Source organism: Miniopterus schreibersii (genome assembly GCF_964146895.1).
Source record: "Miniopterus schreibersii genome assembly, chromosome: 2".
Lineage (NCBI taxonomy): Eukaryota > Metazoa > Chordata > Mammalia > Chiroptera > Miniopteridae > Miniopterus > Miniopterus schreibersii.
The window spans coordinates 154329052-154350056 of record NC_138102.1 but is presented as its reverse complement, the minus strand read 5'-3'; the positions used below and the strand labels follow the sequence as shown (position 1 = coordinate 154350056).

General features: G+C 32.8%; 1 protein-coding gene across 3 annotated transcripts in view; it reads left to right on the top strand.

Annotated features, from left to right (window-relative positions):
• Positions 1–21005, top strand: part of CCDC91 (coiled-coil domain containing 91) — a 232734-nt gene that overhangs the window by 58719 nt on the left and 153010 nt on the right. For all 3 annotated transcript variants that reach the window (XM_081127169.1, XM_081127171.1, XM_081127170.1), the window contains exons 4-6: positions 16609–16769; positions 17692–17895; positions 18632–18736. In XM_081127169.1, the coding sequence (XP_080983295.1) occupies positions 16609–16769; positions 17692–17895; positions 18632–18736 (470 nt within the window). The remainder of the gene's footprint in view (positions 1–16608; positions 16770–17691; positions 17896–18631; positions 18737–21005) is intronic.

The window sequence follows — 21005 nt, the reverse complement described above, 5'->3', positions numbered from 1 at the left end:
CTACCACAGTGATGCTTTTAATAGGTAGGTTGTCTCTGTTCATAATTCTAAATTGGCTAACAGATGTTTCTCAAACCTTTTTGTTTTGTAGCAGAAAATTCATTTGTGTAACAGGCATTTCTCTCAAATTTTAGGGTATGTTCTAGGCACATATTTGTTGTAATACCAATAAACTTTGTTTTCTTGATTAAAAAAATTAGTGTACACAGATAGCTTTTGAGGATATTCTGATACAAATTAGGTTTTCTGGACTTTCTAACACTCCCACCTTTTACCTTTTGTGATTATTATACCTTTTGGTATTTAATGTCTATCTGTAGTAATATTAATTGTCAGCCTGTCCTTTTTCATCTCCATAAACATGGCCAGGCTTTACATAGTTTTTGTGAATTGTGTATACTGGGATTAAAGTAGCACTATTTTATTAATGGTCAGCAATAAAGATTAAATAAAGTAGATTATTTACTCTGAAATGATGTGTTGCTTTTTTTTTTTTTTTTGGCCTGGTCTTTGCACTACTCCCTGTGAAAATAGCATATACTATCGCCTCCTATAAATAGCCTTTTAAAAAGGTAAGATTGTTAATCTCTGTTTTCATGAACTTGAAAGTTTATAAAATATTCCCCCAAATGGTATTATATTATAGAGAGTGGGTGGAAAGAACTGCTATTAGGAGTCAGGAAAGGTCCATTTAGTCTTAATCTGTAACTGTTTATCAGGAAAATGCAGGCAACACACTTGAATTTTTTTAGACCTCATTAACTATAAAATGTAAAATTTCTTCTATATGATGCTTTGGGTGCAGACACTGGGCTGTTGTAACCAGGTGAGAAATTTGGCACACTTTCTCCAAAGAGGCCTTAGAGATGGACAGTTATTTTCTTGTTAAATTTGCCTCTGTTCAACTTTGGGAACTGGTGCTTGCAGACTCAATAATCTGTGTCAATATATTGAGAATAGGTTAATCTCTCAGAGACAAACTCAATTTATGAATTATGACACACAATGTTAATTTATTAACTTACAATGAGAAATTTCTCTGCCAGAGAATGGAATGCTCAAGAGGCCATTTCATCCTTATAGGCAGAACAAATGGTAAACCACATTATGAACAAAAGGTGTGTGGTGAACATGGAATTAGAATAAAGAGAGTTAAGTAAATTGAGTTTAACGGCATTACAGTGAGAATGCATGTTGCTTTCACGTTATAGAGTAGGTTTTGCCAAGAGGACTGGAATAATTTAAAATGTTGGCTTAAGTGTCCTTTTCCCTGGATAATACTTAGATGACCTCTGCCAATATTTGTCTAACTTTCCTTTTAAGTTTCTGGGGTCGCTGATTAACCAATCTTCTTTCTGATTGTATTATTTCATTAAGTATGTTAACTAGGTAAATTAATAGTTTACATTTCAGGTTTTCTAGCTTTGGAATAGTTTTCTCTTATGTAAGAGACTGTGTATCTATACGTTTTGATCACTTAATGTTGATGATTCTTCTGATAGTTTTTGTTTTTAAAGCAGTTCCCCCGTCATTATATTATTTGATTACCATAAAAATTTTTTGAGGAAAATAGTGTTATTTTTGTGCATTTTCTAAATGAGGAAATCAAGGCCCACTGACTATACTGGAATATTGAGTTCTACATGTAGAACTGGGATGTGACTCTGGTTATTAGAGTTCAATTTTTCCTTGCTATTCTCTGCTTCCTTGTGAGGAATGGCTTGAGTTCCCTTAAAGGGTGCACTGAGAAAAATAAATATGCATTTAAGGTATTGATGCACCTCTGATCACAAAGGTTTTTCTTTTTCTTTTCTAAATTATACCTTTATAGACAATAAAATAAGCATTAATCAAGGCAAAATTGTAGATGTAGGATCATACTGCAGTTAACTATCACTCTTTTTTGTTGAGTTAAATACTGAATATTTTAAACCTTAGATTGTTATTCCCTTAAGAGAAAAGTTTGTAAAGCTTCACACCTATTCATGAGGCTGTTTTGTTTTTTTAAAGTGTAAGGTTTTTCATCATTGGTATTATTTATTAAAATTTTTGTTATTTTTGTTTTGGTTTTTTATACTTTAAAGAGATGTAAGTTTGGTATTTCACTGCACTCTTTTGTGACAAGCATTCCTTAGATGAAGGCATATCCCCTTGTTTTATTTTTATTTTGAGAACTGCAAGTTGTACACTATTTTCAATTTACTTCAGCCACACGGTTCATTAATTTTAATAAATATTATGGTAATAGAACTTTATTTAAACTGCATCCTTCTTCTGGGTTTTGGCATATAAAATTTCTGGGAGGTAATTCTAAGAGTTTAGTTGTCTAACAGCTGCTGTTAGCTATTAGGTACCTAATAACTCTTTTAAATTGTTGGAAAAGAGGATACAGTGACATCCAGCAGAATTTAGAATTTTATGATATGTAGTTTGTTCAAATTTTGCTTTTGAGTCCCCATTTTGGGTTGTTGGTATATAGTTATAGATATCTAACTTTAAGAATATGATGGTATGCTAAGTTCCCCCCCCCCCCATCATATTGAAAAGAAAGGCTGGTTTGCTGGTGTTGAAAACTGTTATGATTATAAAGTTTATAAAAGCCACATAGATGTATTATATATATAGTCACGTAGATGCTGGTTAACTTTGATAGGAATACTTAAATATAGCACTCTATTTGTATAGTATAGATGCTTCAAACATAAATGTGGGCAAAATACCCCAAAGGTTCTAAAGTGAACAGTACCATTTGTATACAGTGATACTTGTGTAAAGTCTAAAAATTATTATGGGGCCATTTAGTTCATCTTGGGAGGCTGAGTCAGCTTATGGCAAGTGGGACTTACGTTGTAATCTACCAATACCTGTCAATATGTTGCTATAAATCTTTTTTGATATTTCTATTTTATGATTTAGATAACAGAAAAAAAATATATTTTAAGTTCAAGAAACAGTAATTAAGTAAAAAGTTTTAATATAAATTATAAAATTATATAGCAAGAGTGGCATGGACATATATAGAAAGAAAATAATAAGAGTAGAATAAGAGAAGAAAACTGCAATTGAAGAAAGAATAGTACACATAGAAGAGAGACTAGAAAATAACCTCCATAGCTTAAAGAGAATGGAAATTGTGTGGCAAGCTTTATATTGAAGGTTTAAAAAATGAGAGGAAAGAAGTAACTGTGACTTGCACTTTGCTAATATTCATGTATTATAATTAGATTTCCTTTGCTACTTGATTAACTGGAAGGGCGGAAATGGACTTTCAACTAGATTTGTTTTACTTTATTAGTTTTGCTTTTCATGGGCACTGGGATATAGTTAAGTGTATTTGAGGACTGCTGGCTTTACTTTATTCTTTTCGTTGGCATTGTTAAACTACTGTATATATGCTAGCTAGGCATGCTCTTGTTTCTTTTTCAGATTTAGTAACCAGTAATTTTAGTTGTTGGTACCATGCAAGTGTACAGGTGATTGATAAATTTACTTTTATTCTTTCTAAGTTTTTATCCTCCTTTTCCTACTTTGTGCTTCTACAGTTAAATGGTCTATATTTTGTTTCCTTGTTTTGTATTTTTAATGGTTTGTTTACATACTAGAAAACAAACACACACAGGCAAAACCCAAAACCCTACATGATTTTAACTTGCATTCTTAATTACTGTGGAGCAGAGGGTGTGAGCTTTGAAGTCAGACAGACATGAATTCTGATCACGACTTGATGATGTTCTAGCTGTGAAATTATGGACGTCATAGTTAAACCTGAATTATTAGGTTCTTTTTTATAAAATGGTTGTCATTCTAAGCATCAAATCAGTTGGCACACAACATATTTTGCATAATGCCTGATACAAAGTATATACTCAGTCAATGACACTTCTTTCCCCTATTTTATTTAGCTTAATAAATTTGAGTTGCCCAGCCGGCATGGCGCAGCGGTTGAGCATCGACGTAGGATCCAGGAGATCGGGGTTTGATTCCCGGTCAGGGCACATGCCCAGATTGTGGGCTCGATCCCCAGCAGGGGACATACAGGAGGCAGCCGATCAATGACTCTCATCATTGATGTTTTTCTCTCTCTCTGTCTCCCCCCCTTCCTTCCTCTCTCTGAAATCAATAAAGATATTTATATTTTTAAAAATAAATTAAATTAGAGCTGTTCTTAGCTCAAATAGTTTTCTAAGAAAAACTATAAATTGTCTCCATTCAGCACCAGTTTCAGGGGTAGCTGATTCTGGCTCTGTTCATTGTCTCTGAGCTATTTTGTATTTTACAGCTCTTTGTATGTTGTAGGTTACTGGTAGACATATAACTTGTGTGGTGTCTAGTAGAGTTTTGATTAACTTCCTTTCCCCTTTGGAAATTCCATTTACAATTTATTTCAACATTGCTTTACTCCCCATAAATTAGTTCTATTTTCACATTTCCTTTGAACTGGTTATAACTTTTGCCTGGTTCCCTCATTGTATGAATAGAATAAGAAATGTTTCCCATGTATTCATTTTATGTATCTCTATGAGTCAAATTTTACCTTTTTTTGGGGTGGAAAATTATCTTCTTATACTTCAGATATTTAATTTTTAAAATAATTTCCAAGAAATGTTTAAGTAAATCCTCAAGAGTAGGTTGATTTATTAAATGCTTATTACCTACAAATCACTTGTATTTTATTTTAATCATTTGATATTTGGGATGTTCCAACAGTGATATCAACTCTACCAGCAATGACAAATCTTTTCATAATATCTAACTATTAAATACTGTAGATAAGGATTTATTTATTTATTATTTCTTTAAATACCAATATGATATTATTAGGGCAAAATTCCTAATGATAAGGCTTGGGTTGTATCATTCATTGCCTGGTGGCTCGGATATAGTGTTACTCTGCAATTGCATTTTGAATGAATGAACAAAGGAGTCCTGAAAGAGCACAAGCACTTTTTTCCTTTAAGTATTACATTATGTTGTAATGAGTTTTAAAAGAATCCTTTTTCTTTTAAATTGAGGTATAAGGACATGTATGTAACATACTGGTTTTAGGTCTACAACAGAATGGCCCAATATTTGTAAATATTGTACAGTAATCACAACTAGTCTAGTTAATATCCATCACCATATGTAGTTACAGTTGTATATCTTGTGATGAGAACATTAAAGATTTACTCACTTAGCTAGTTTCGGATGTGAAATACAGTATTATTATATCCCCATGATTTATTTATTTTGTAACTGGACATTTGTACCTTTTGACCCCACTTGCCCATTTTATCCACACTCCACTCTACGCCTCTGACTAACAACAATCTGTTTTCTGTATCTATGAGCTAGTTTTTTGTTTGCTTGTTTTTATTTTTGTTTTGTTTTGTTTTGAGTCATATGAGGTCATATGGTATTTGTTTTCTTCTGTCTGACTTACTTCACTTACGATAATGCCCTGAAGACCCATCCATGTTGTCACAGATGGCAAGATTTTCTTTTTGTGTGTGGCTGAATAATATTCCATTGTACGTGTGTGCGTGTGTGTGTGTGTGTGTGTGTGTGTGTGGTGTATAACCAATTTTCTTTATCCATTCATCCACTGATGTACACTTAGGTTGTTTTCATATCTTGGCCATTGTAAATAGTGCTGCAGTGATCATAGGAGTACATATATCTTTTTGAGTTTGTGTTTTTGTTTTTTTGGGTAAATACCCAGAAGTAGAATTGCTGGTTCATAAGACAGTTCTATTTATAATTTTTTGAGGGACCTCAAAACTGTTTTCTATAGTGGCTGCTCCAATTTACCTTCCTACCAACAGTTTATAGGGTTCCTTTTTCTCCGTATCCTAACCAACACTTCATTTTTTGTCTTTTTGATAGTAACCATTCTAAAAGCTTGAGCTATCTCCTTGTGGTTTGGATTTGCATTTCTCTGATTATTAGTGATGATGAGCACCTTTTCATGTACCTTCTGGCCATATGTATGTCTTCTTTGGGGAAAGGTTTATTCAGATTCTCTGAAAATTTTTTAATTGGATTTTTTTCTGTTGAGTTCTATGATGTGTGTGCATGTGTGTATATGTATATATTTATATATAATATATATATATTTTTTGTGCACGAGTGTTGCAGTAACAAACCTAAGATACCAGCTGACTTTTCTGTCCGTCTCTGAATTGAGTAAATTGCCATTTATCTGTGACCTAAATCAAAAGAATATATAAAAATGGGGTATTTCTGACACAATCTACTTTTATAAGAGAACAGCTAATAAGCCAACTGAATGATATTTATTCAATAAACAACATTTAATGTCACTAATCAAATTCTCTCTAGTCCTCTCCTATATCCACATACATAGAAATCCAATTTATATTTATTTTATTAAATTTATTGGGGTGACATTGACTAATAAGATCACATACATTTCCAGTGTACATTTCTATGATACATGATCTCTATATTGCATTGTGTGCTCACCACCAAATCAGATCATCTTCCATCACCATATATTTGGCCCCTTTGCCCTTTACCATCCTCCTACCCCCTTCCCTCTCGTAACCACCATACTGTTGTCTATGTCTTTGAGTTTCAGTTTTATATCCTACATATGAGTGAAATCATATGGTTCTTAGCTTTTTCTGACTGACTTATTTCACTAGACATAATATTCTCAAGGTCCATCTATGTTGTCGCAAATGGCAGTACAGTAGCTTGTTTTTATTTTTCTGTTCAAAAACTTACTTTAATATGATATTTTGTGTTGACCATGCTAGCAGTGGATTATGAGGACTCCACCTCTGCATGTCTCTGTTAGAAATTAAAGACTTTTTAGTCATTTACATAATTCTAAAAATTGCTCATTACAATTTGATATAAGTGGTATTGCCTACACAGTCCTTATGAACACTCTGTTATCCCTCAAAGAAACAAGAAGTCGTGGGGCTTTTATTTATAGAATGCTCTGGAGAATAATTAAAAATAACTAAAATGGTAGAAATTTCATCAATTATATAATCCCTCTTTTATTAAGAAAGTGACTTTTCCTGTTTCTTCCCCTTAGCTTTTTTGAGCTCTGATATATTTCTTAAATCTTTAACGTAGATATATCATAGATATATCTGGAAAATCATTAAATTATATGATCTATTCAATTATTAAAAGGCTTCCATGTCCTCTATGTAACCCTCCTTGGATAGAGGTAATATTTTTTATAAACACTGACTTTTACACTGTTTTCTGTCAATTAAAAACAAGTGTGGCTTGGCCGGTGTGACTAAGCAGTTGAGTATTGACCGGTGATCCAGAAGACCGCAGATTGATTCCCGGTCAGGCACATGCCTGAGTTGTGGGCTTGATCCCCAGTGGGGGGCATGCAGGAGGCAGACAATCAATGGCTCTCTCATCATTGATGTTTCTATCTCTCTCTCCCTCTCCCTTCGTCTCTCTGAAATCAATAAATATATATTTTTAAAAAAAGAAGTCTGTTTATTTATTCTATATTTACTAACAAATCTTCATATTTAAATATGCTGTTTGGCTCTTCCTCAATTCTTGCATATTATTTGTTTTCCATAAATGATTAATTTCAGTAAATAATTGATTTTCAAAAATGTGAATGAGCATTGAACAGTAAAAGTGGGTTCATACATAGACCTGAAAATAAACCAGGGTACCAGGGGGTTTGAGTGAGATGGCAGTTTGTGAAAGATAATCACCACTGTCTAATATACTTATGAAATGAAATAATGGTGAAAAAGAGGGGCCTGGATTGGGTAAGAAAGTGTTTGAATGAAAATTAAAGACCAAAAATATTATTGGTGTTCTCTTGAATTATTGAACTGTTAACAGAGATAAGCAGATTTCTTTGTGTATAGTTGAGTGCATGGGTGTTTACACCTGTTTCTAGTTTAGACTTTATAAAAATTATCCTTATCCTTATGGAAACAAAACAGAGTTGACCCCAGGCAGAATTACTGGAAGAAAATTGAATACTATTTGGAAACTTGGTGTCCTTTGCTTTTCTAGTGTTCTGACATAGTGGGCTTTTTTGTGTTTTAGGAGAGGTCCATCAGTGAAGAATGATATACCCAATGAATTTGAATTACCATTACAGTGTTAAAGATGAAGAACTGCCATTAATTGCACTTTTCATTAGCATTATAGCTGTAAAGGAGCGTATGTGACCTTGTATCCCCTAAGTCTTAGGAAATCAAGGAGTTTTTGTTTGATATGAAGCAAATTGTCTCTGTACTCTTGCTTAAGACTTAAAATCCAGCAAACAAACAAGACATCCAAAGAAACTAATTTTGTAAACTTCTACTTCTTAAAAAATTTGGGCTGAATTTGTTGCTGTTGGGTACATTTGATCTTAATTTAAAGATTTTGGGCATGAAAACTGACACCAGTCATCCTTTAATAGACCAAAGAATATTGTAACAGTTTGAAACTTTAAAAATTGTATCTTCTTGGCTAGATGAGAAGATAATTATATTTTACATATTTGAATTTGTAATCTTCTATTATTAAGCCTAAAATTTCCCATATATTAAGAAAACATATATAAAACATGTATATAATTGCTTGGCTGGAGTGACTCAGTCAGTTGTGCTTCATCCTGGGCACTGAAAGTTTGCTGGTTTGATTTCTGGTCAGTGCAGATACCTGGCCTGTAGGTTCAGTTTCCAGTCTGGACTATCAATGTTTCTCTCTCACATTGATGTTTTTCTGTCTCTCTCTCTCCCTTTCCTCTCTCTAAGCATGTCCTCAGGTAAGGATTTAAAAAGACCACTAACATATATACAATCAAAATTATAAATATTTTGGGTCTACATGTGTGGACAATATTTGCAATGTGGTTTTTTGGAGGGTGGGTAGTTGTTATTGGGTAGTCGTCTAAAATTCAGTGACGATGTGTATATTCCGGCATAGTTTAAAATGTATAGAGTTAACTGAGAAAAATCTTGTTTCCATTTAGGGGGTGATACGTTTTTATGTTCTCTTTTCTTTCATAGCATTACTCATTGTTTTTTCATTTTATTTTTAAAATAGAATGTGGATTATGATATATTTAGTAAATATTTATATTATCAAGTTAAACAAATTTCTGAAAATCCTAATTTCTTATAAGATGAAAGCATATGCAAATTATAGTCATTTTAGGTTCAACTTTCCTTTTGTCTGGAATAAGTATTGGTGTGATTAGCAGGATGTCAGAAAGGCTTGCAACTCCAAATCTTGTTTACTGGCCTAGTGCTGATTCTTTTTTTTTCTTTTCTTTTTTAAAATTTGTCGTTACTGTTGAGAATATTACAGATGTCCCCCTTTTCCCCCCCATTGACCCCCTCTAACCCGCTCCTGCCCCCTCCTGCACTACTGTCTAGACAGACGTCCATGGGTTATGTATATATCTCTTCCCGCCCCTCCAACCTCTCTTCCCTCTGAAATTTGTCAGTCTATCACATGTCTCTGGATCTGTTTTGTTGGTCAGTTTATCTTGTTCATCAGAGATCCTGTGGTACTTGTCTTTCCCTGACTGGCTTATTTCACTTAGCATAATACTCTCCAGGTCACTCCATTGCTGTCTCAAAGGGTAAGAGATCCTCTTTTTTACAGCTGCTGATTCTTGACACCTTTTCTCAAAAGCATCATTTCTTTGAGTAAACTTATTGGTCCCTATTAGTCTTTAGGGTTTTTTCCTAACTTATTTATCCAGAACAAGTTTTGATCTGTGAGACAGCATAGCCCAATGAAGTTGAGTACTATAACCAGTAAGGGCAATGAAACAAGCAGTCTTCAGCATTACATTTTTAAGCATGTGTAATTATTTTTCTTTGTTATGTTTAAAAATTGCACTTGTGAACCTACCATTTAACTTAAGAAATACAACATAATTTCTTTGCTTTTGTAAAAATCAATTTTTTGTACATGTATATTTATCTCTAAAGAGTTTTGCTTGTTTGTCTGCCTTATAAAAATGGGTTAATACTGTGATTTACTTGTTTTTGCTCAAATTTATGTTTCTAAGATTCATTCATATTCCATATACCTGTAGTTCCTGATTAAAAAATATTCTAATGTATGATTATGCCACTGCTCATTTAACTGTTCTACTGTCAGTGCATATTTATGCTGTTGTCACTTATTTGCTATTTGAAGAGTACTTTTAGGAGTATTCTTACACAGGATTTTAGTGATGTCAAGTGTTTCTTTAGCAGTTTGCTTAGGGAAGAATTTTGTTGAGACCAGTTTTTTCCACCTTATGAGTAATTCTTTGAGTCTCTTGTTTCTTGCCTATTATATACTTTCCCTTTTTGCTCTTTCCTGTGATTTTTTAATTTGGACTTAGAGAAAAGCTTCAAGAAGTGGAAATAATTTCCATATACCCTTTATTTATCTTCAAATGTTAACATTTTACCACATTGCTTTATCCTTCTGTTGTTGTTTTGTGTGTGTGTTTTTTTGTTTTTGTTGTTGTTAATTCTCACCAGAGGGCTTTTTAGAGAGATTGGAAGGGAGGGAGGGGGACAGAGAGAGAGAGAAAGAGGGAGGAGAGAGAGAAACATTGATGTGAGAGACTCATCAACTGATTGCCTCCTGCACACATCTCGTGGGGGTAGAGAATGAACTTGCAACCCAGGTACGTGCCCTTGACTGGGAATCAAACCCATGACCCTTCAGTGTGAGGGCTGATGCTCCAACCACTGAGCCATACCAGCCAAGGTGCACATTTGCTTTATCTTTATTCTTTTCCTTCTTCCTTAGTTTCTTCTTTTTTCTTCCTTTTTCTCTTCTCGATATTTATTTAGCATTCTTTTTTTTCTTATGCTGAGGCCATATAGTCAAAATATTGTGTCCCAAAGTAACTTAGGTTAGTTCTTGCCCTGCACACATCCTTCCCCCCAAACCCCAACTTGTAATGGTGATTAGGTTATTCATTTGAAATACGGTTTAATTCATTTGTTGCCTTTTGTATTTTATTTTAGAATTTAACCTTCCTGTTTCACTGCTGGTTTACTTTATTTTTATTTTATTGAGTTTGTGAAGCATTGGCATGGTTATAAAACTAAGAACTATGTTAAAAAAAAGCTACTCAGTGAAAAGTTATTTCTCAGTATTCATTTCTTCTGTCCATTTCATTCCACCAACCTATCTCATTAATTTTATCCTTACTGTGTTTCCTTTATGAAAAATGAGTAGATGCATGTATCTGCATCTTTTTATATGTAAGGCCTATTTGTATATTTTCTTTTCAGTGAATTATCTGTTTACATTTTTTCCCCATTATTCTATAGACTGTTATTTTTCAAAATTTCCCCCCAAAGTTTTAAATGTTCTGTATGTAGTTTAAGAATATAATCCTTTATCTGTAACACATATTACACATATTTTTTTAAATTTGTCAGTTGTTTCTTGATTCTATTTAAGATAATTTTTTACAGAAAAACATTGTTATATATGCCATAGTCAAATTTGTAAATCTCTTATTGTATTTGGAATCAAGTCATAGTTAAAAATCCCTTTTATTTTATTTACACCCAAGGTAAAGAGGAACTTACTCATATTTTCTTTTAGTACTTACCTGTTCTCATTTAGAAATCTTGATCTCTGACTGATTTGGAGTTTATTTTTTTATCTATAGTGTGAGGTATTAGTTTAATTTTATCTTTTTCTAATGGCTAATCAGTTGCTCTGGCACTTTTTATGAACAAGCCCATCTTTGTCTCAGTGATTTGAAATGCCACCTGTATCATATACTTAAGTTTCACACTGACATGGGTCTATTTCTGGAATTTTAGGTCTATTTATTGCTGCACCCCCCAAAAATACACTGTTTAAATTATAAAAGGTGTGTCTTATGTTTTAATGTAATTTAATACAGTATATATTAATAAGGTTGGTAGTATGTTTTATATAGTTGAAATTAGTATATTTTAGTAAGGGGGACTAGTATCCTCCTTATACTTTGTTTTTTTAGTGTTTTCCTATCTCTGCATTTTTACTTCTTCCATGTGATGTTTAATGACAATTTGTCTAGCTCCATTATCAAAAAGCTTATTGATACTTTTATTGGAATTATATTAGTTCTATAAAACAACTAAGGGAGGATTGGCAACTTTATGATATTTAGTTCCTTATATAATTGGCATCTTTATGATATTTAGTTACCTATCTTTGCCTTTGTTCAGGTATACCTTTGAGTCTTTTAGAACTGTCTTAAAGTTTTCCTCATGTTTCTTGCTAAGTTTATTCCTCAGTATCTTATCTTTTTTGTGGCTATGGAAAGTAGTATTTTCTTTAACATTACATCCCCTAAATAGTGAATGTGTTTTTTTACATATGGACTGGTATTCATTTCTATTCGTTAAGTTTATATCTTGCTACTTCACTGAATGTGTTTATTGTTCAACTTAGTAGGAACAAGAGATAGTTTTTCTTCTTTTCCTGTTTTTATACTTTTATTTAATTTCTCTTGTCTAATTGCATTGGCTCATGCCTTTAGTGCAATGTTAAATGGTATGGATATAGCAGACATCCTTTTCTTGTTTCTGACTGTAGAGGTATTAGTCTAATTTGATCTTTTTTTCCCCTCCATTAATTGACATACTGACTTTAGGACTAAGGTCTGTATTTATTGTGCAAAGAAAGTATCCATCAATTCCTATTTTCTTAAGTGTTCATTTTTACTAAAAGCATTCTCAGTCTTGGAGATAAACATATCATTTTCTCTTCAAGTCTATCAGTATGAAGTATTATATTAATAAATTCCTTAATAGTGAACTAGTCTTATATTCCTGGACCAAATCTTACTTGTTCATTGCATAGCATATTCTCAATATGGTATAGGATTCTGCTTACTAATATTTTATTTAGAACTTTTACCTCGTTATTTTTATGCAGTGCTCTAATAATCTCTAATTATTCTGTTTCTGTACTATCTTTATCGGGCTTAGCTCTTAATGTTATGTTATTGTTACGTAAGCTAATGAAGTTTTTCTTTATTTTTAATGCTTTGGACCAATTTGAGAGCATTGGTATTATCCATTTTTAAAATTTTTGGTAGAAATCCTCTTGTGAAATGCTTTATCTGTGGGGTAGTTACCTGAGAACTTTATATTTTCCCCAAGAAAATAGATCTATTTTTAAAAGGTTTGTTTGTTTGTTTGTTTTCAGCTCTAGTGAGAGCAACTTTTATAAACTGTATTTCTGTTGTATATTACCCATTTTTTCTAGATTTTAACATTTATTTACTGAGAATTCTATAGAGGAGTTTTATGATTAAAAAAAGTCTCTTCTGTTTTAATTATTATGTTCCCTTTGTCATTTAATTTGTATATTTGTACTTTTGCTCTTTTGTTGTTAATGTTAACTACTATTTTGTTTACTTTTTTAGAAATACAGAGTTTTAATTAATTAGATCTATTTTTTTAAATTTACTTTGATATCTGTGTTATCTTTATTATTTTTATTGGGCTTTCTTTTCTTTTTTGTTTCTATTTAGTTTATAACCTGGGAATTTAATTCACTTAATTTTTTAATTGAAATTTTCAAGGCTATAGATGTCTTTTAAACACTGCTATAAATGTATTCATAGATAAATAATATTTTAATACAATTTCTTTAAAAATTTTTAATATGTTGATGGGGAAATTAAAATTATATTGCGGTTGGGTGGGGAATGGAGTAGGTGAAAAGAGTCCTTAAAAAGCCTTGTTTTGAATGTTGTCAAATGATAAAAAAATATTCATTGACAGTTTCCTTTTATTGAGTGTTCACCATGTACCTATCTGGTACTGCCAAGCAGTTTATTTACATTATCTAATTTAAGCTGTATAACATCATTTTGAGGTACATATTTCCCCATTTGCAGAAGAGGAATCAGTAGTTTAGATCTTTTTGTGTAGTTTTCCCTAGGCTACATAACAAGTAAGTTGTTTTTATTGAAATTTGAATCCATTTCTGACTCTATAGCTATGGCTTTTACTTAAGCAGTAATATTGTGAGGTCACAGAGGTATTTAATGGTATGGCATAATCAGTAACTGTTAGTAGCACAGTGTGACTGGAATAAAGTTAGCCCTTAGTTGTATAATTTCTGGCTTGGACAAATAGTTCATTGAGATACTGTTAACTAAAATGGAAAACGTGAAGCACAACAGGTTTATATAAGATGATGGGTAAGTTTGATGTACCAACTAGACAGCTAAGTGGGAATGTCTGGTATTTAGGTGAATATAAGGATCTGAAGGTCTACAGAGTAGTTAGTGCTAGATACATGAATTTAGTGTCATTAGCTTCTAGGTGATAATTTAAATAATGGGTTTTGAAAGTGGTAAGAATAATGTGAGTAGTGATATCAGAGCATGATGAAAACAGTGAATCTTAAGATTGAGAAGAAACAAGAAAAAAATATAATAGGAGAACTTCTAGGATAAAGTGGTTTGCAGGTGCCAAGGGAAGTTTCAAGGTAAAGGGAGGGTCATTAGTGTCAGTGCTCTGGAGAACTAAAGAAAGATAAAATAAGTGGTGTTCATTTGATTTAATGGTAACTGAAAGGGAAATTAATATCTTAATTGATGTGTTCAGTGGAATGATGAGGGTTGGGTGAAGAAGAAAATTGAGACAGGAGTCATTTGGAGATAAAACGTTTGGATATGAAGGGAAAGTGTGATAGGTGGTTGTACCTAGTGGAAGTGTGAGGCTGAGAATGCCTCTCTTGCCCTCTTCCTGCTTCCCTCCCTCAACCTCTCCCTTTCCCTTCCCTTTATCTCTTTTCTTTACTTCCTCTCTCTCCCTTCCTTTCTTTCTTTTACCACTTTCCCTCCTCCTTTTCCTCATAAGATGTACTTTTGAATATTTAATGTTACAGATTGGAATTTAACTTGGGTCAGCATGACATCTTGTCTTAGATTTTGGCTATAAATATGAAAACATAAAGAGATGTTAAAATGTTCAGGTGTTAGATCAGAATGATATTTTTTAAGAGTTTCTTGAATCCAGGATCATAGTCTTTTTTTATGCCCAGAATTAACCGTACTTGTCTGACAAATTTTAATCTTTGAAATAATAATGAAAATAATATTAGCACAGTGCTAAAAGCTTTACATATTTTAGTCAATTTATACCTCATCGGCAAATCTGTGCCAATTTTAGATGAGGAAACTGAAGGAAATGAAGTAAACTTGCTTATTGCTCTATAGCTGGTATGGCAGTTAGGTTCCAGAGTTTATGATCTTAATGCCAGGGCTGTATTAACTCTTATTATACTTTAGTACTTATTTCATACCTTTAAAATTAATTAGTAATAGTTTTGTTATAAATTATAATTTAGAATTAGAAGTTAGAATATTTTGACATTTTAGAGAAATCTGTTAGCACATGGAATAGTGAAGATTAGAAAAAAGTAAGTTCTAAAACATATATCAAGTACAAATGTGAGTTGAAATTCTAGTTTTCTGTATTTTAAGTTAAAGTAGTGAAATGCTTATGGAAGAAGCTAGAATGCCTTATTGAGCATGCACATACTATTTAAAAAACATAGTATTGCTATAAAATAAGTGTCTATAAGGTAACTAAATGATCCTGTAGGATAACAATCAGAAATTGATGTATTCTTTAGTTTATTAATACCTAATGACCATATAAATATTTTTCTTCAGGCAAAAATGCAATTTCCATTGTGAGGTGCCTTCCAGAATTTATGGTAAAACTTCGCTGACGTTGCCACTGATGCCAATGTGGAATAAAGGTCTTTAAAATTTAGAAAAACAGACATGTAAATGGATTACTGCCAAAAAGAATTTACTCTTCTTAAACTTTAAAACGCATAATACAAATAAATGTGCTTGAATTTTTAGAAAGAATATTTGAAAATAAAGTAATATAAATGTAATCTATTTAGTTTGCCCTCACCAGTATTTTTGTTTTATTTCATGCTTGGCAATTGGCTTTCCTCTTGTGACCTTTGTATTTGAACCCTAATCACAATCTAATAATGTTTTGTTGCAAAACTAATTACAGAATTGTATTTCAAAATTGTTTTTCTATAAAAACAATTCAGTAAACATTGATTTTAGTATGAAAAATCTTTTGTTGAAAAAGAACACAGAGACAGTTGTATTAATTATTTTAAAGTAATTACTCTTTGCCTTAGATCATTTTACTGTAATAATGGATTTGCCCTGAATATTGGGTCCTAACGCCATTGAGTACATGGGATGCTTAACTTGTCGTGCTCACTGCTGTCTTCTCAGTGCCTGTGCCTGGCACTAGTAGGTGTACTAGTGCTCTTTCTGAACTACCTTGATAGATAGGTAATATGTTTGAGTACTTTCTGAGTTGGAAATGCACTTCTTATGGTAATATGTTATATGTAAACACTAAGATATTATTAAATTTTTTGTTTGCCTGAGTCTCATGTAGAAATGTCATGTTAGATTTAGAAACACTAGTTTTAGATTTCAGGTGATGGTCCCTCAGGAATAGTCATAGAATCCTCAATTTCAGTCATTTTGCTTTTACTTCCTTTACTCTTTTCCTTTTCTCTTCTTTACTCTCTTTCTTCCCTTCAACCTGCTCTTTATTTTCTCTTTAATCATCTTTTTGTTTGTGTGTTTTCCTTCAGTATCTGGAGTCCATCTTTCTCCAGCTTCTCCTGCAATTGTACTGGACCATGACCACTCTTCTCCTTCCATTGGCTGCCTCTCTCCTGAGCCCATCATTTCATCACCAGAGATTACACATGCAGACAGCAGCATCGTCAGTCAGAATGTTCCAAAAACACAGGTAAAGACAAGCATATATTTAGAAGAAATTTGCATGCTTAAAAAATTGCATACTGATTGAACTGAAGGTTTGAAGATTTTCTGATCCTTTTTTTAACTTTCTGAAAAATATTTCTTTAGATACTCTTAACTTTGAGCCTAATATTTAGAATTCAAAAAACTGAAAATATTGTTCTGTGGAACAATTGCAAGGTATTTAAGTAGCCTTAGTTACCAAAAAATGGTTTGAGTGTCTCATTTATTAAAATTGACTTAGTTTTCCATTTCAAATCTTATACTTCAAAAGGGAAAATAATTACCAAAAAAAATTATTTCTCTTTTCAGGTACACTTATGTGTTTTCAGGTGTTAGGGTGTTCTTTTCAATTTTAGAGTGAAATTTAAAAAGATAGCAGCCTAAGGGTTTATTCATGCAAATATTTATCAATCCAGGCAGTGTGCTAGATGCTGAATTTAGTCCAGATTTCCCAAGTGCTATACACAACCTTGAATCACCTGTTTTCTTTACTAGAAAGTGATGATTAATTAGAGGTTATTGATAAATTTCAAATTCTGATTTACAGTTTAAAATGTAAGCAAATTCTGGTGTGTGTGTAAATTCAAGAACTGGTGAGTATCAGATATGTCTATATTTAATTATACACTTCAAGCAGAAGAAAAAGTCTTAAGTTTTTACTGCTTTGTTTGCAAAATAATAAATGCTTTAAACTCTAAAGTTTAGAGGAAATTTTGTGTCTTACTGCAAAGATCAGGTTGTTGTAATAGTTTGAGGTCTCCTGTTGATTTACTTAAAGGGAGAAATAATTTCGGAACCCTTGCTACAACTTAATTTCCAAATGTGGTTTCTGGTGCCCTTTGGATGTTTTCATTATTGGTTCAGTGTAAACTTTTCCCTCTTGTATATTTTTTTTTAATGTGGTTTAGATTCAGCAATCAACACACACTGATCTGGATATCTCACTTTTTCCATTGGGTTTAACTGATGAGAAAAGTAATGGAACAATTGCTCTTGTGGATGATTCTGAGGATCCTGTAGCCAATGTATCAAACATACAGCTTCAGCAGAAAATTTCAAGACTGGAGATTAAACTCAAAGTTTCTGAGGAAGAAAAACAGAGAATTAAAAAGGTATATTTACATTTTCCTAAAAAAAAAAAAAGTTTGAATTGTGCATTCTAGAAGTTTGATAAAACCCCAATCTCTGATTAAAAACTCATCAGTGGAAGAAGATACTGTCTTCTCTTGGCTATAGGTTTAAATCAGTCATTAGAGTTTATCACTTAGAAGTCTTTGACAAGAAATGTGTGGTCTTCAATGTGTACTTTTAAAGATACGAACATCTTTTACTAGATTTTTTTTCCTCTAACACTTTTTTTCTGGTTTATTTTTATTTTCCTTAAAAGCAGGTAGTACTATATTTCTTATATAGTTTAGAAGATTTGTAACATTGTCTTGTTCCTATGTGAAGTCAGGCATCTTGGGATATTTGACAAGAGTATTAGATATGCAGCTATTTTAGTAAATTATTTATGTTCTCATTTCTCTTTCCTACAAATACAGTATATCTATAAAAAGACCTTAGGAAATTTATAGAAAGTATATGTAGAGATAGATTGTATTGATTGCAATTAGCTTAGATACTTTTATTCATTTATTAGCATGAATAATTTTAGTATTTTATCAATGCTTAATATTAGTCTGGAAATAAGAGTGAAGCATACAATCTATAATGTTGTTGAACTTTAGATCATGCTGCTTGTGGCTTTTTTCTTACCAAACACTTTCTGGTATGTTCATTGAAAAAAAAGAAATATATTTCATGCCATTACATATTATATAATTTGTGCTTGGATTTCTTCTTTAGGATGTGGAATCATTGATAGAAAAGCATAGTGTCTTGGAAAAAGATTTCCTTAAAGAAAAAGAGCAAGAGGCCATTTCTTTTCAAGATAGATACAAAGAACTTCAGGTAAGCCAAGTGTGCTTACAATTTAATATGTAAGCCTTTTATGAAGCATGTAATATAATTTCAAAAAGTGCTCAATACTTTATGAATGAATAATCAGTATGTAAAATATTGACCAACATGGATGAAATTAATGATAGATGTGATTTTGAAAAGTATGAATCTGAAAAGCTATGAGGGTTAGTTGTTTGCGACTCAGTTTGGTGAAAAATATTCCGTTTCTGATGGATAAAATTTGGAATTTGGACATTCTAATTTTTCTTCTTTGTGATTATATTTGAAAAGAGTTTAAAATCCTCTATCCCCCCAAATTGAGATATTTAACCTTTTTCATATATTGTAACGTCTCCTCTTCTTTATTTCATCAAGTTTCCTTAATAAACTTGTTTTTTTTCTGTTCTTCCATATCTCAGTAAATGGCAACTCTATCTTTCCATTTGCTAAGACTGAAAACCACATTTATCCTTGTTTGTACTTACTCCATGCCTGTTCCTTCCGGGAAACCTGTTGGCTCGACCTTCAAAATATCCAGGTTTCAACTGTTTATCATTATGGCCATTGCTACCAACCTAGTCCAGGCCATCCTTATTTCTCCCTTGGGATACTCAAGTGTCTTCTATCCAATCTTTATCAAAACTCTGTAATTGCCTCCTTATAGACCATTCTCTACCTTGCAGCCACTGTGATCTGTTTAATACTTAGTTATTTCTCTCCTCTGAAACCTTTAGTGGCTTCTTATCTCACCTAAACTAAGTCAAGTGAGTCCTTAAGATGATTTGTAAGGCCCTATATTTTCCTTTATCCCTTCTCCCTATCCTTTCCCTGCCTCTTTCTCCTCAGTTTGCTTTATCCCTGTATCTGGAATACGCCTCTCAATTTTCAGCATGGTTTCTTTTTTATATCATTCAGGTCTCCATGCAGATAGCACCTTATCAGAGACCTTTCCAGACAACACTGGCATCCACTACCAGCCCTCCCATATGATGCCTTTTTCCCTCCATAGCACTTTTCCATCTGACCAGCTTGTTTATTTGCCTAGATCATTCTAATTGTCTCCTAAGTGGTTTCTAGCTCCTGCTCTTGGTCTTCTCCTAATGAGCCTGTTTTTCAGCAGATAGAGGAGTGTTTTTAAAAATGTAAATCAGATCATTTCCCAGCCTCAATCTCATTCTCCTTCCAGTGTAAATCTTCTGGCTCTCCAACTTTGCCAGTTTACCCTCAGCGATTTACTTACCCCAGACTTTGTAATATGGTCCAGGTGAATGTGTGAGTCTGTCTGGCAGGGCATTCCTCAGCTGTTGGAGTGGTGAGTGGAGGGAAATGGTTTATGATTTAGTCACAGTCTCTCTGCCTGGAATGCCCTACCTCCAGGTATCTACACGACTCTATTAAAAATCATGCAAAACATGAAAATAAGAAAAAGTCCGAGCAGTATGTTCTTTCAGTGTCTATGGGGACATCATTTAATAGACCCGCCCAAGGATTATTTAGGAGAATGTACTTTATTTGACTCATGGTTTATTGATATTACATGCTAATTATGTTTTCCCCCCAAAGGCAATGCAAATAATTTCTGTCTGTTAGAAAAGAAAACCCTAGAGGAGGACAATCACCAGTTTGTCTCTAACCTGGTGCCTTTTCTTGTCTAACAATTCGTTATTTAAATTATATAAATATACATATAAATTATATGTGACCATATATATCTTCAGATGCACTTTGAACCAGTCTTAACTTCTGATTTATTGAGTCTTAACATAAATGGTTTATTACTAAATGAGGACAATACATCTTTGATGTATGTTCAATCTGTATTTATATGAGTCACATTGTAACTGTTTTTTATAATTTATATTTATTGTTGAAAGTATTAAGATATCCCCTCCCCCCCCATTGATCCCCTCCTCCGCACATCCACCCCACCCCCAGGCTTTCCCATACCAATGTCTGTGTCCATAGGTTATGCTTATAAACATATAAGATCTTTGATTAATCTCTCCCCACCCACTCCCCCACCCCTGCCTTCCCTCTGAGGTCCCTCAGTCTGTTTCATGCTTCTATATCTCTGGATCCATTTTGTTCATCAGTTTATTTTGTTCATTACATTCCACATATGAGTGAGATCATATGGTACTTGTCTTTCTCTGACTGTCTTATTTCACTTAGCATAATACTTTCTAGTTCCCTCCATGTTGTCCCAAAGGGTAAGAGATCCTTCTTTTTTATAGGTGCATAGTATTACATGGTGTAAATGTGCCACAGCTTTTTAATC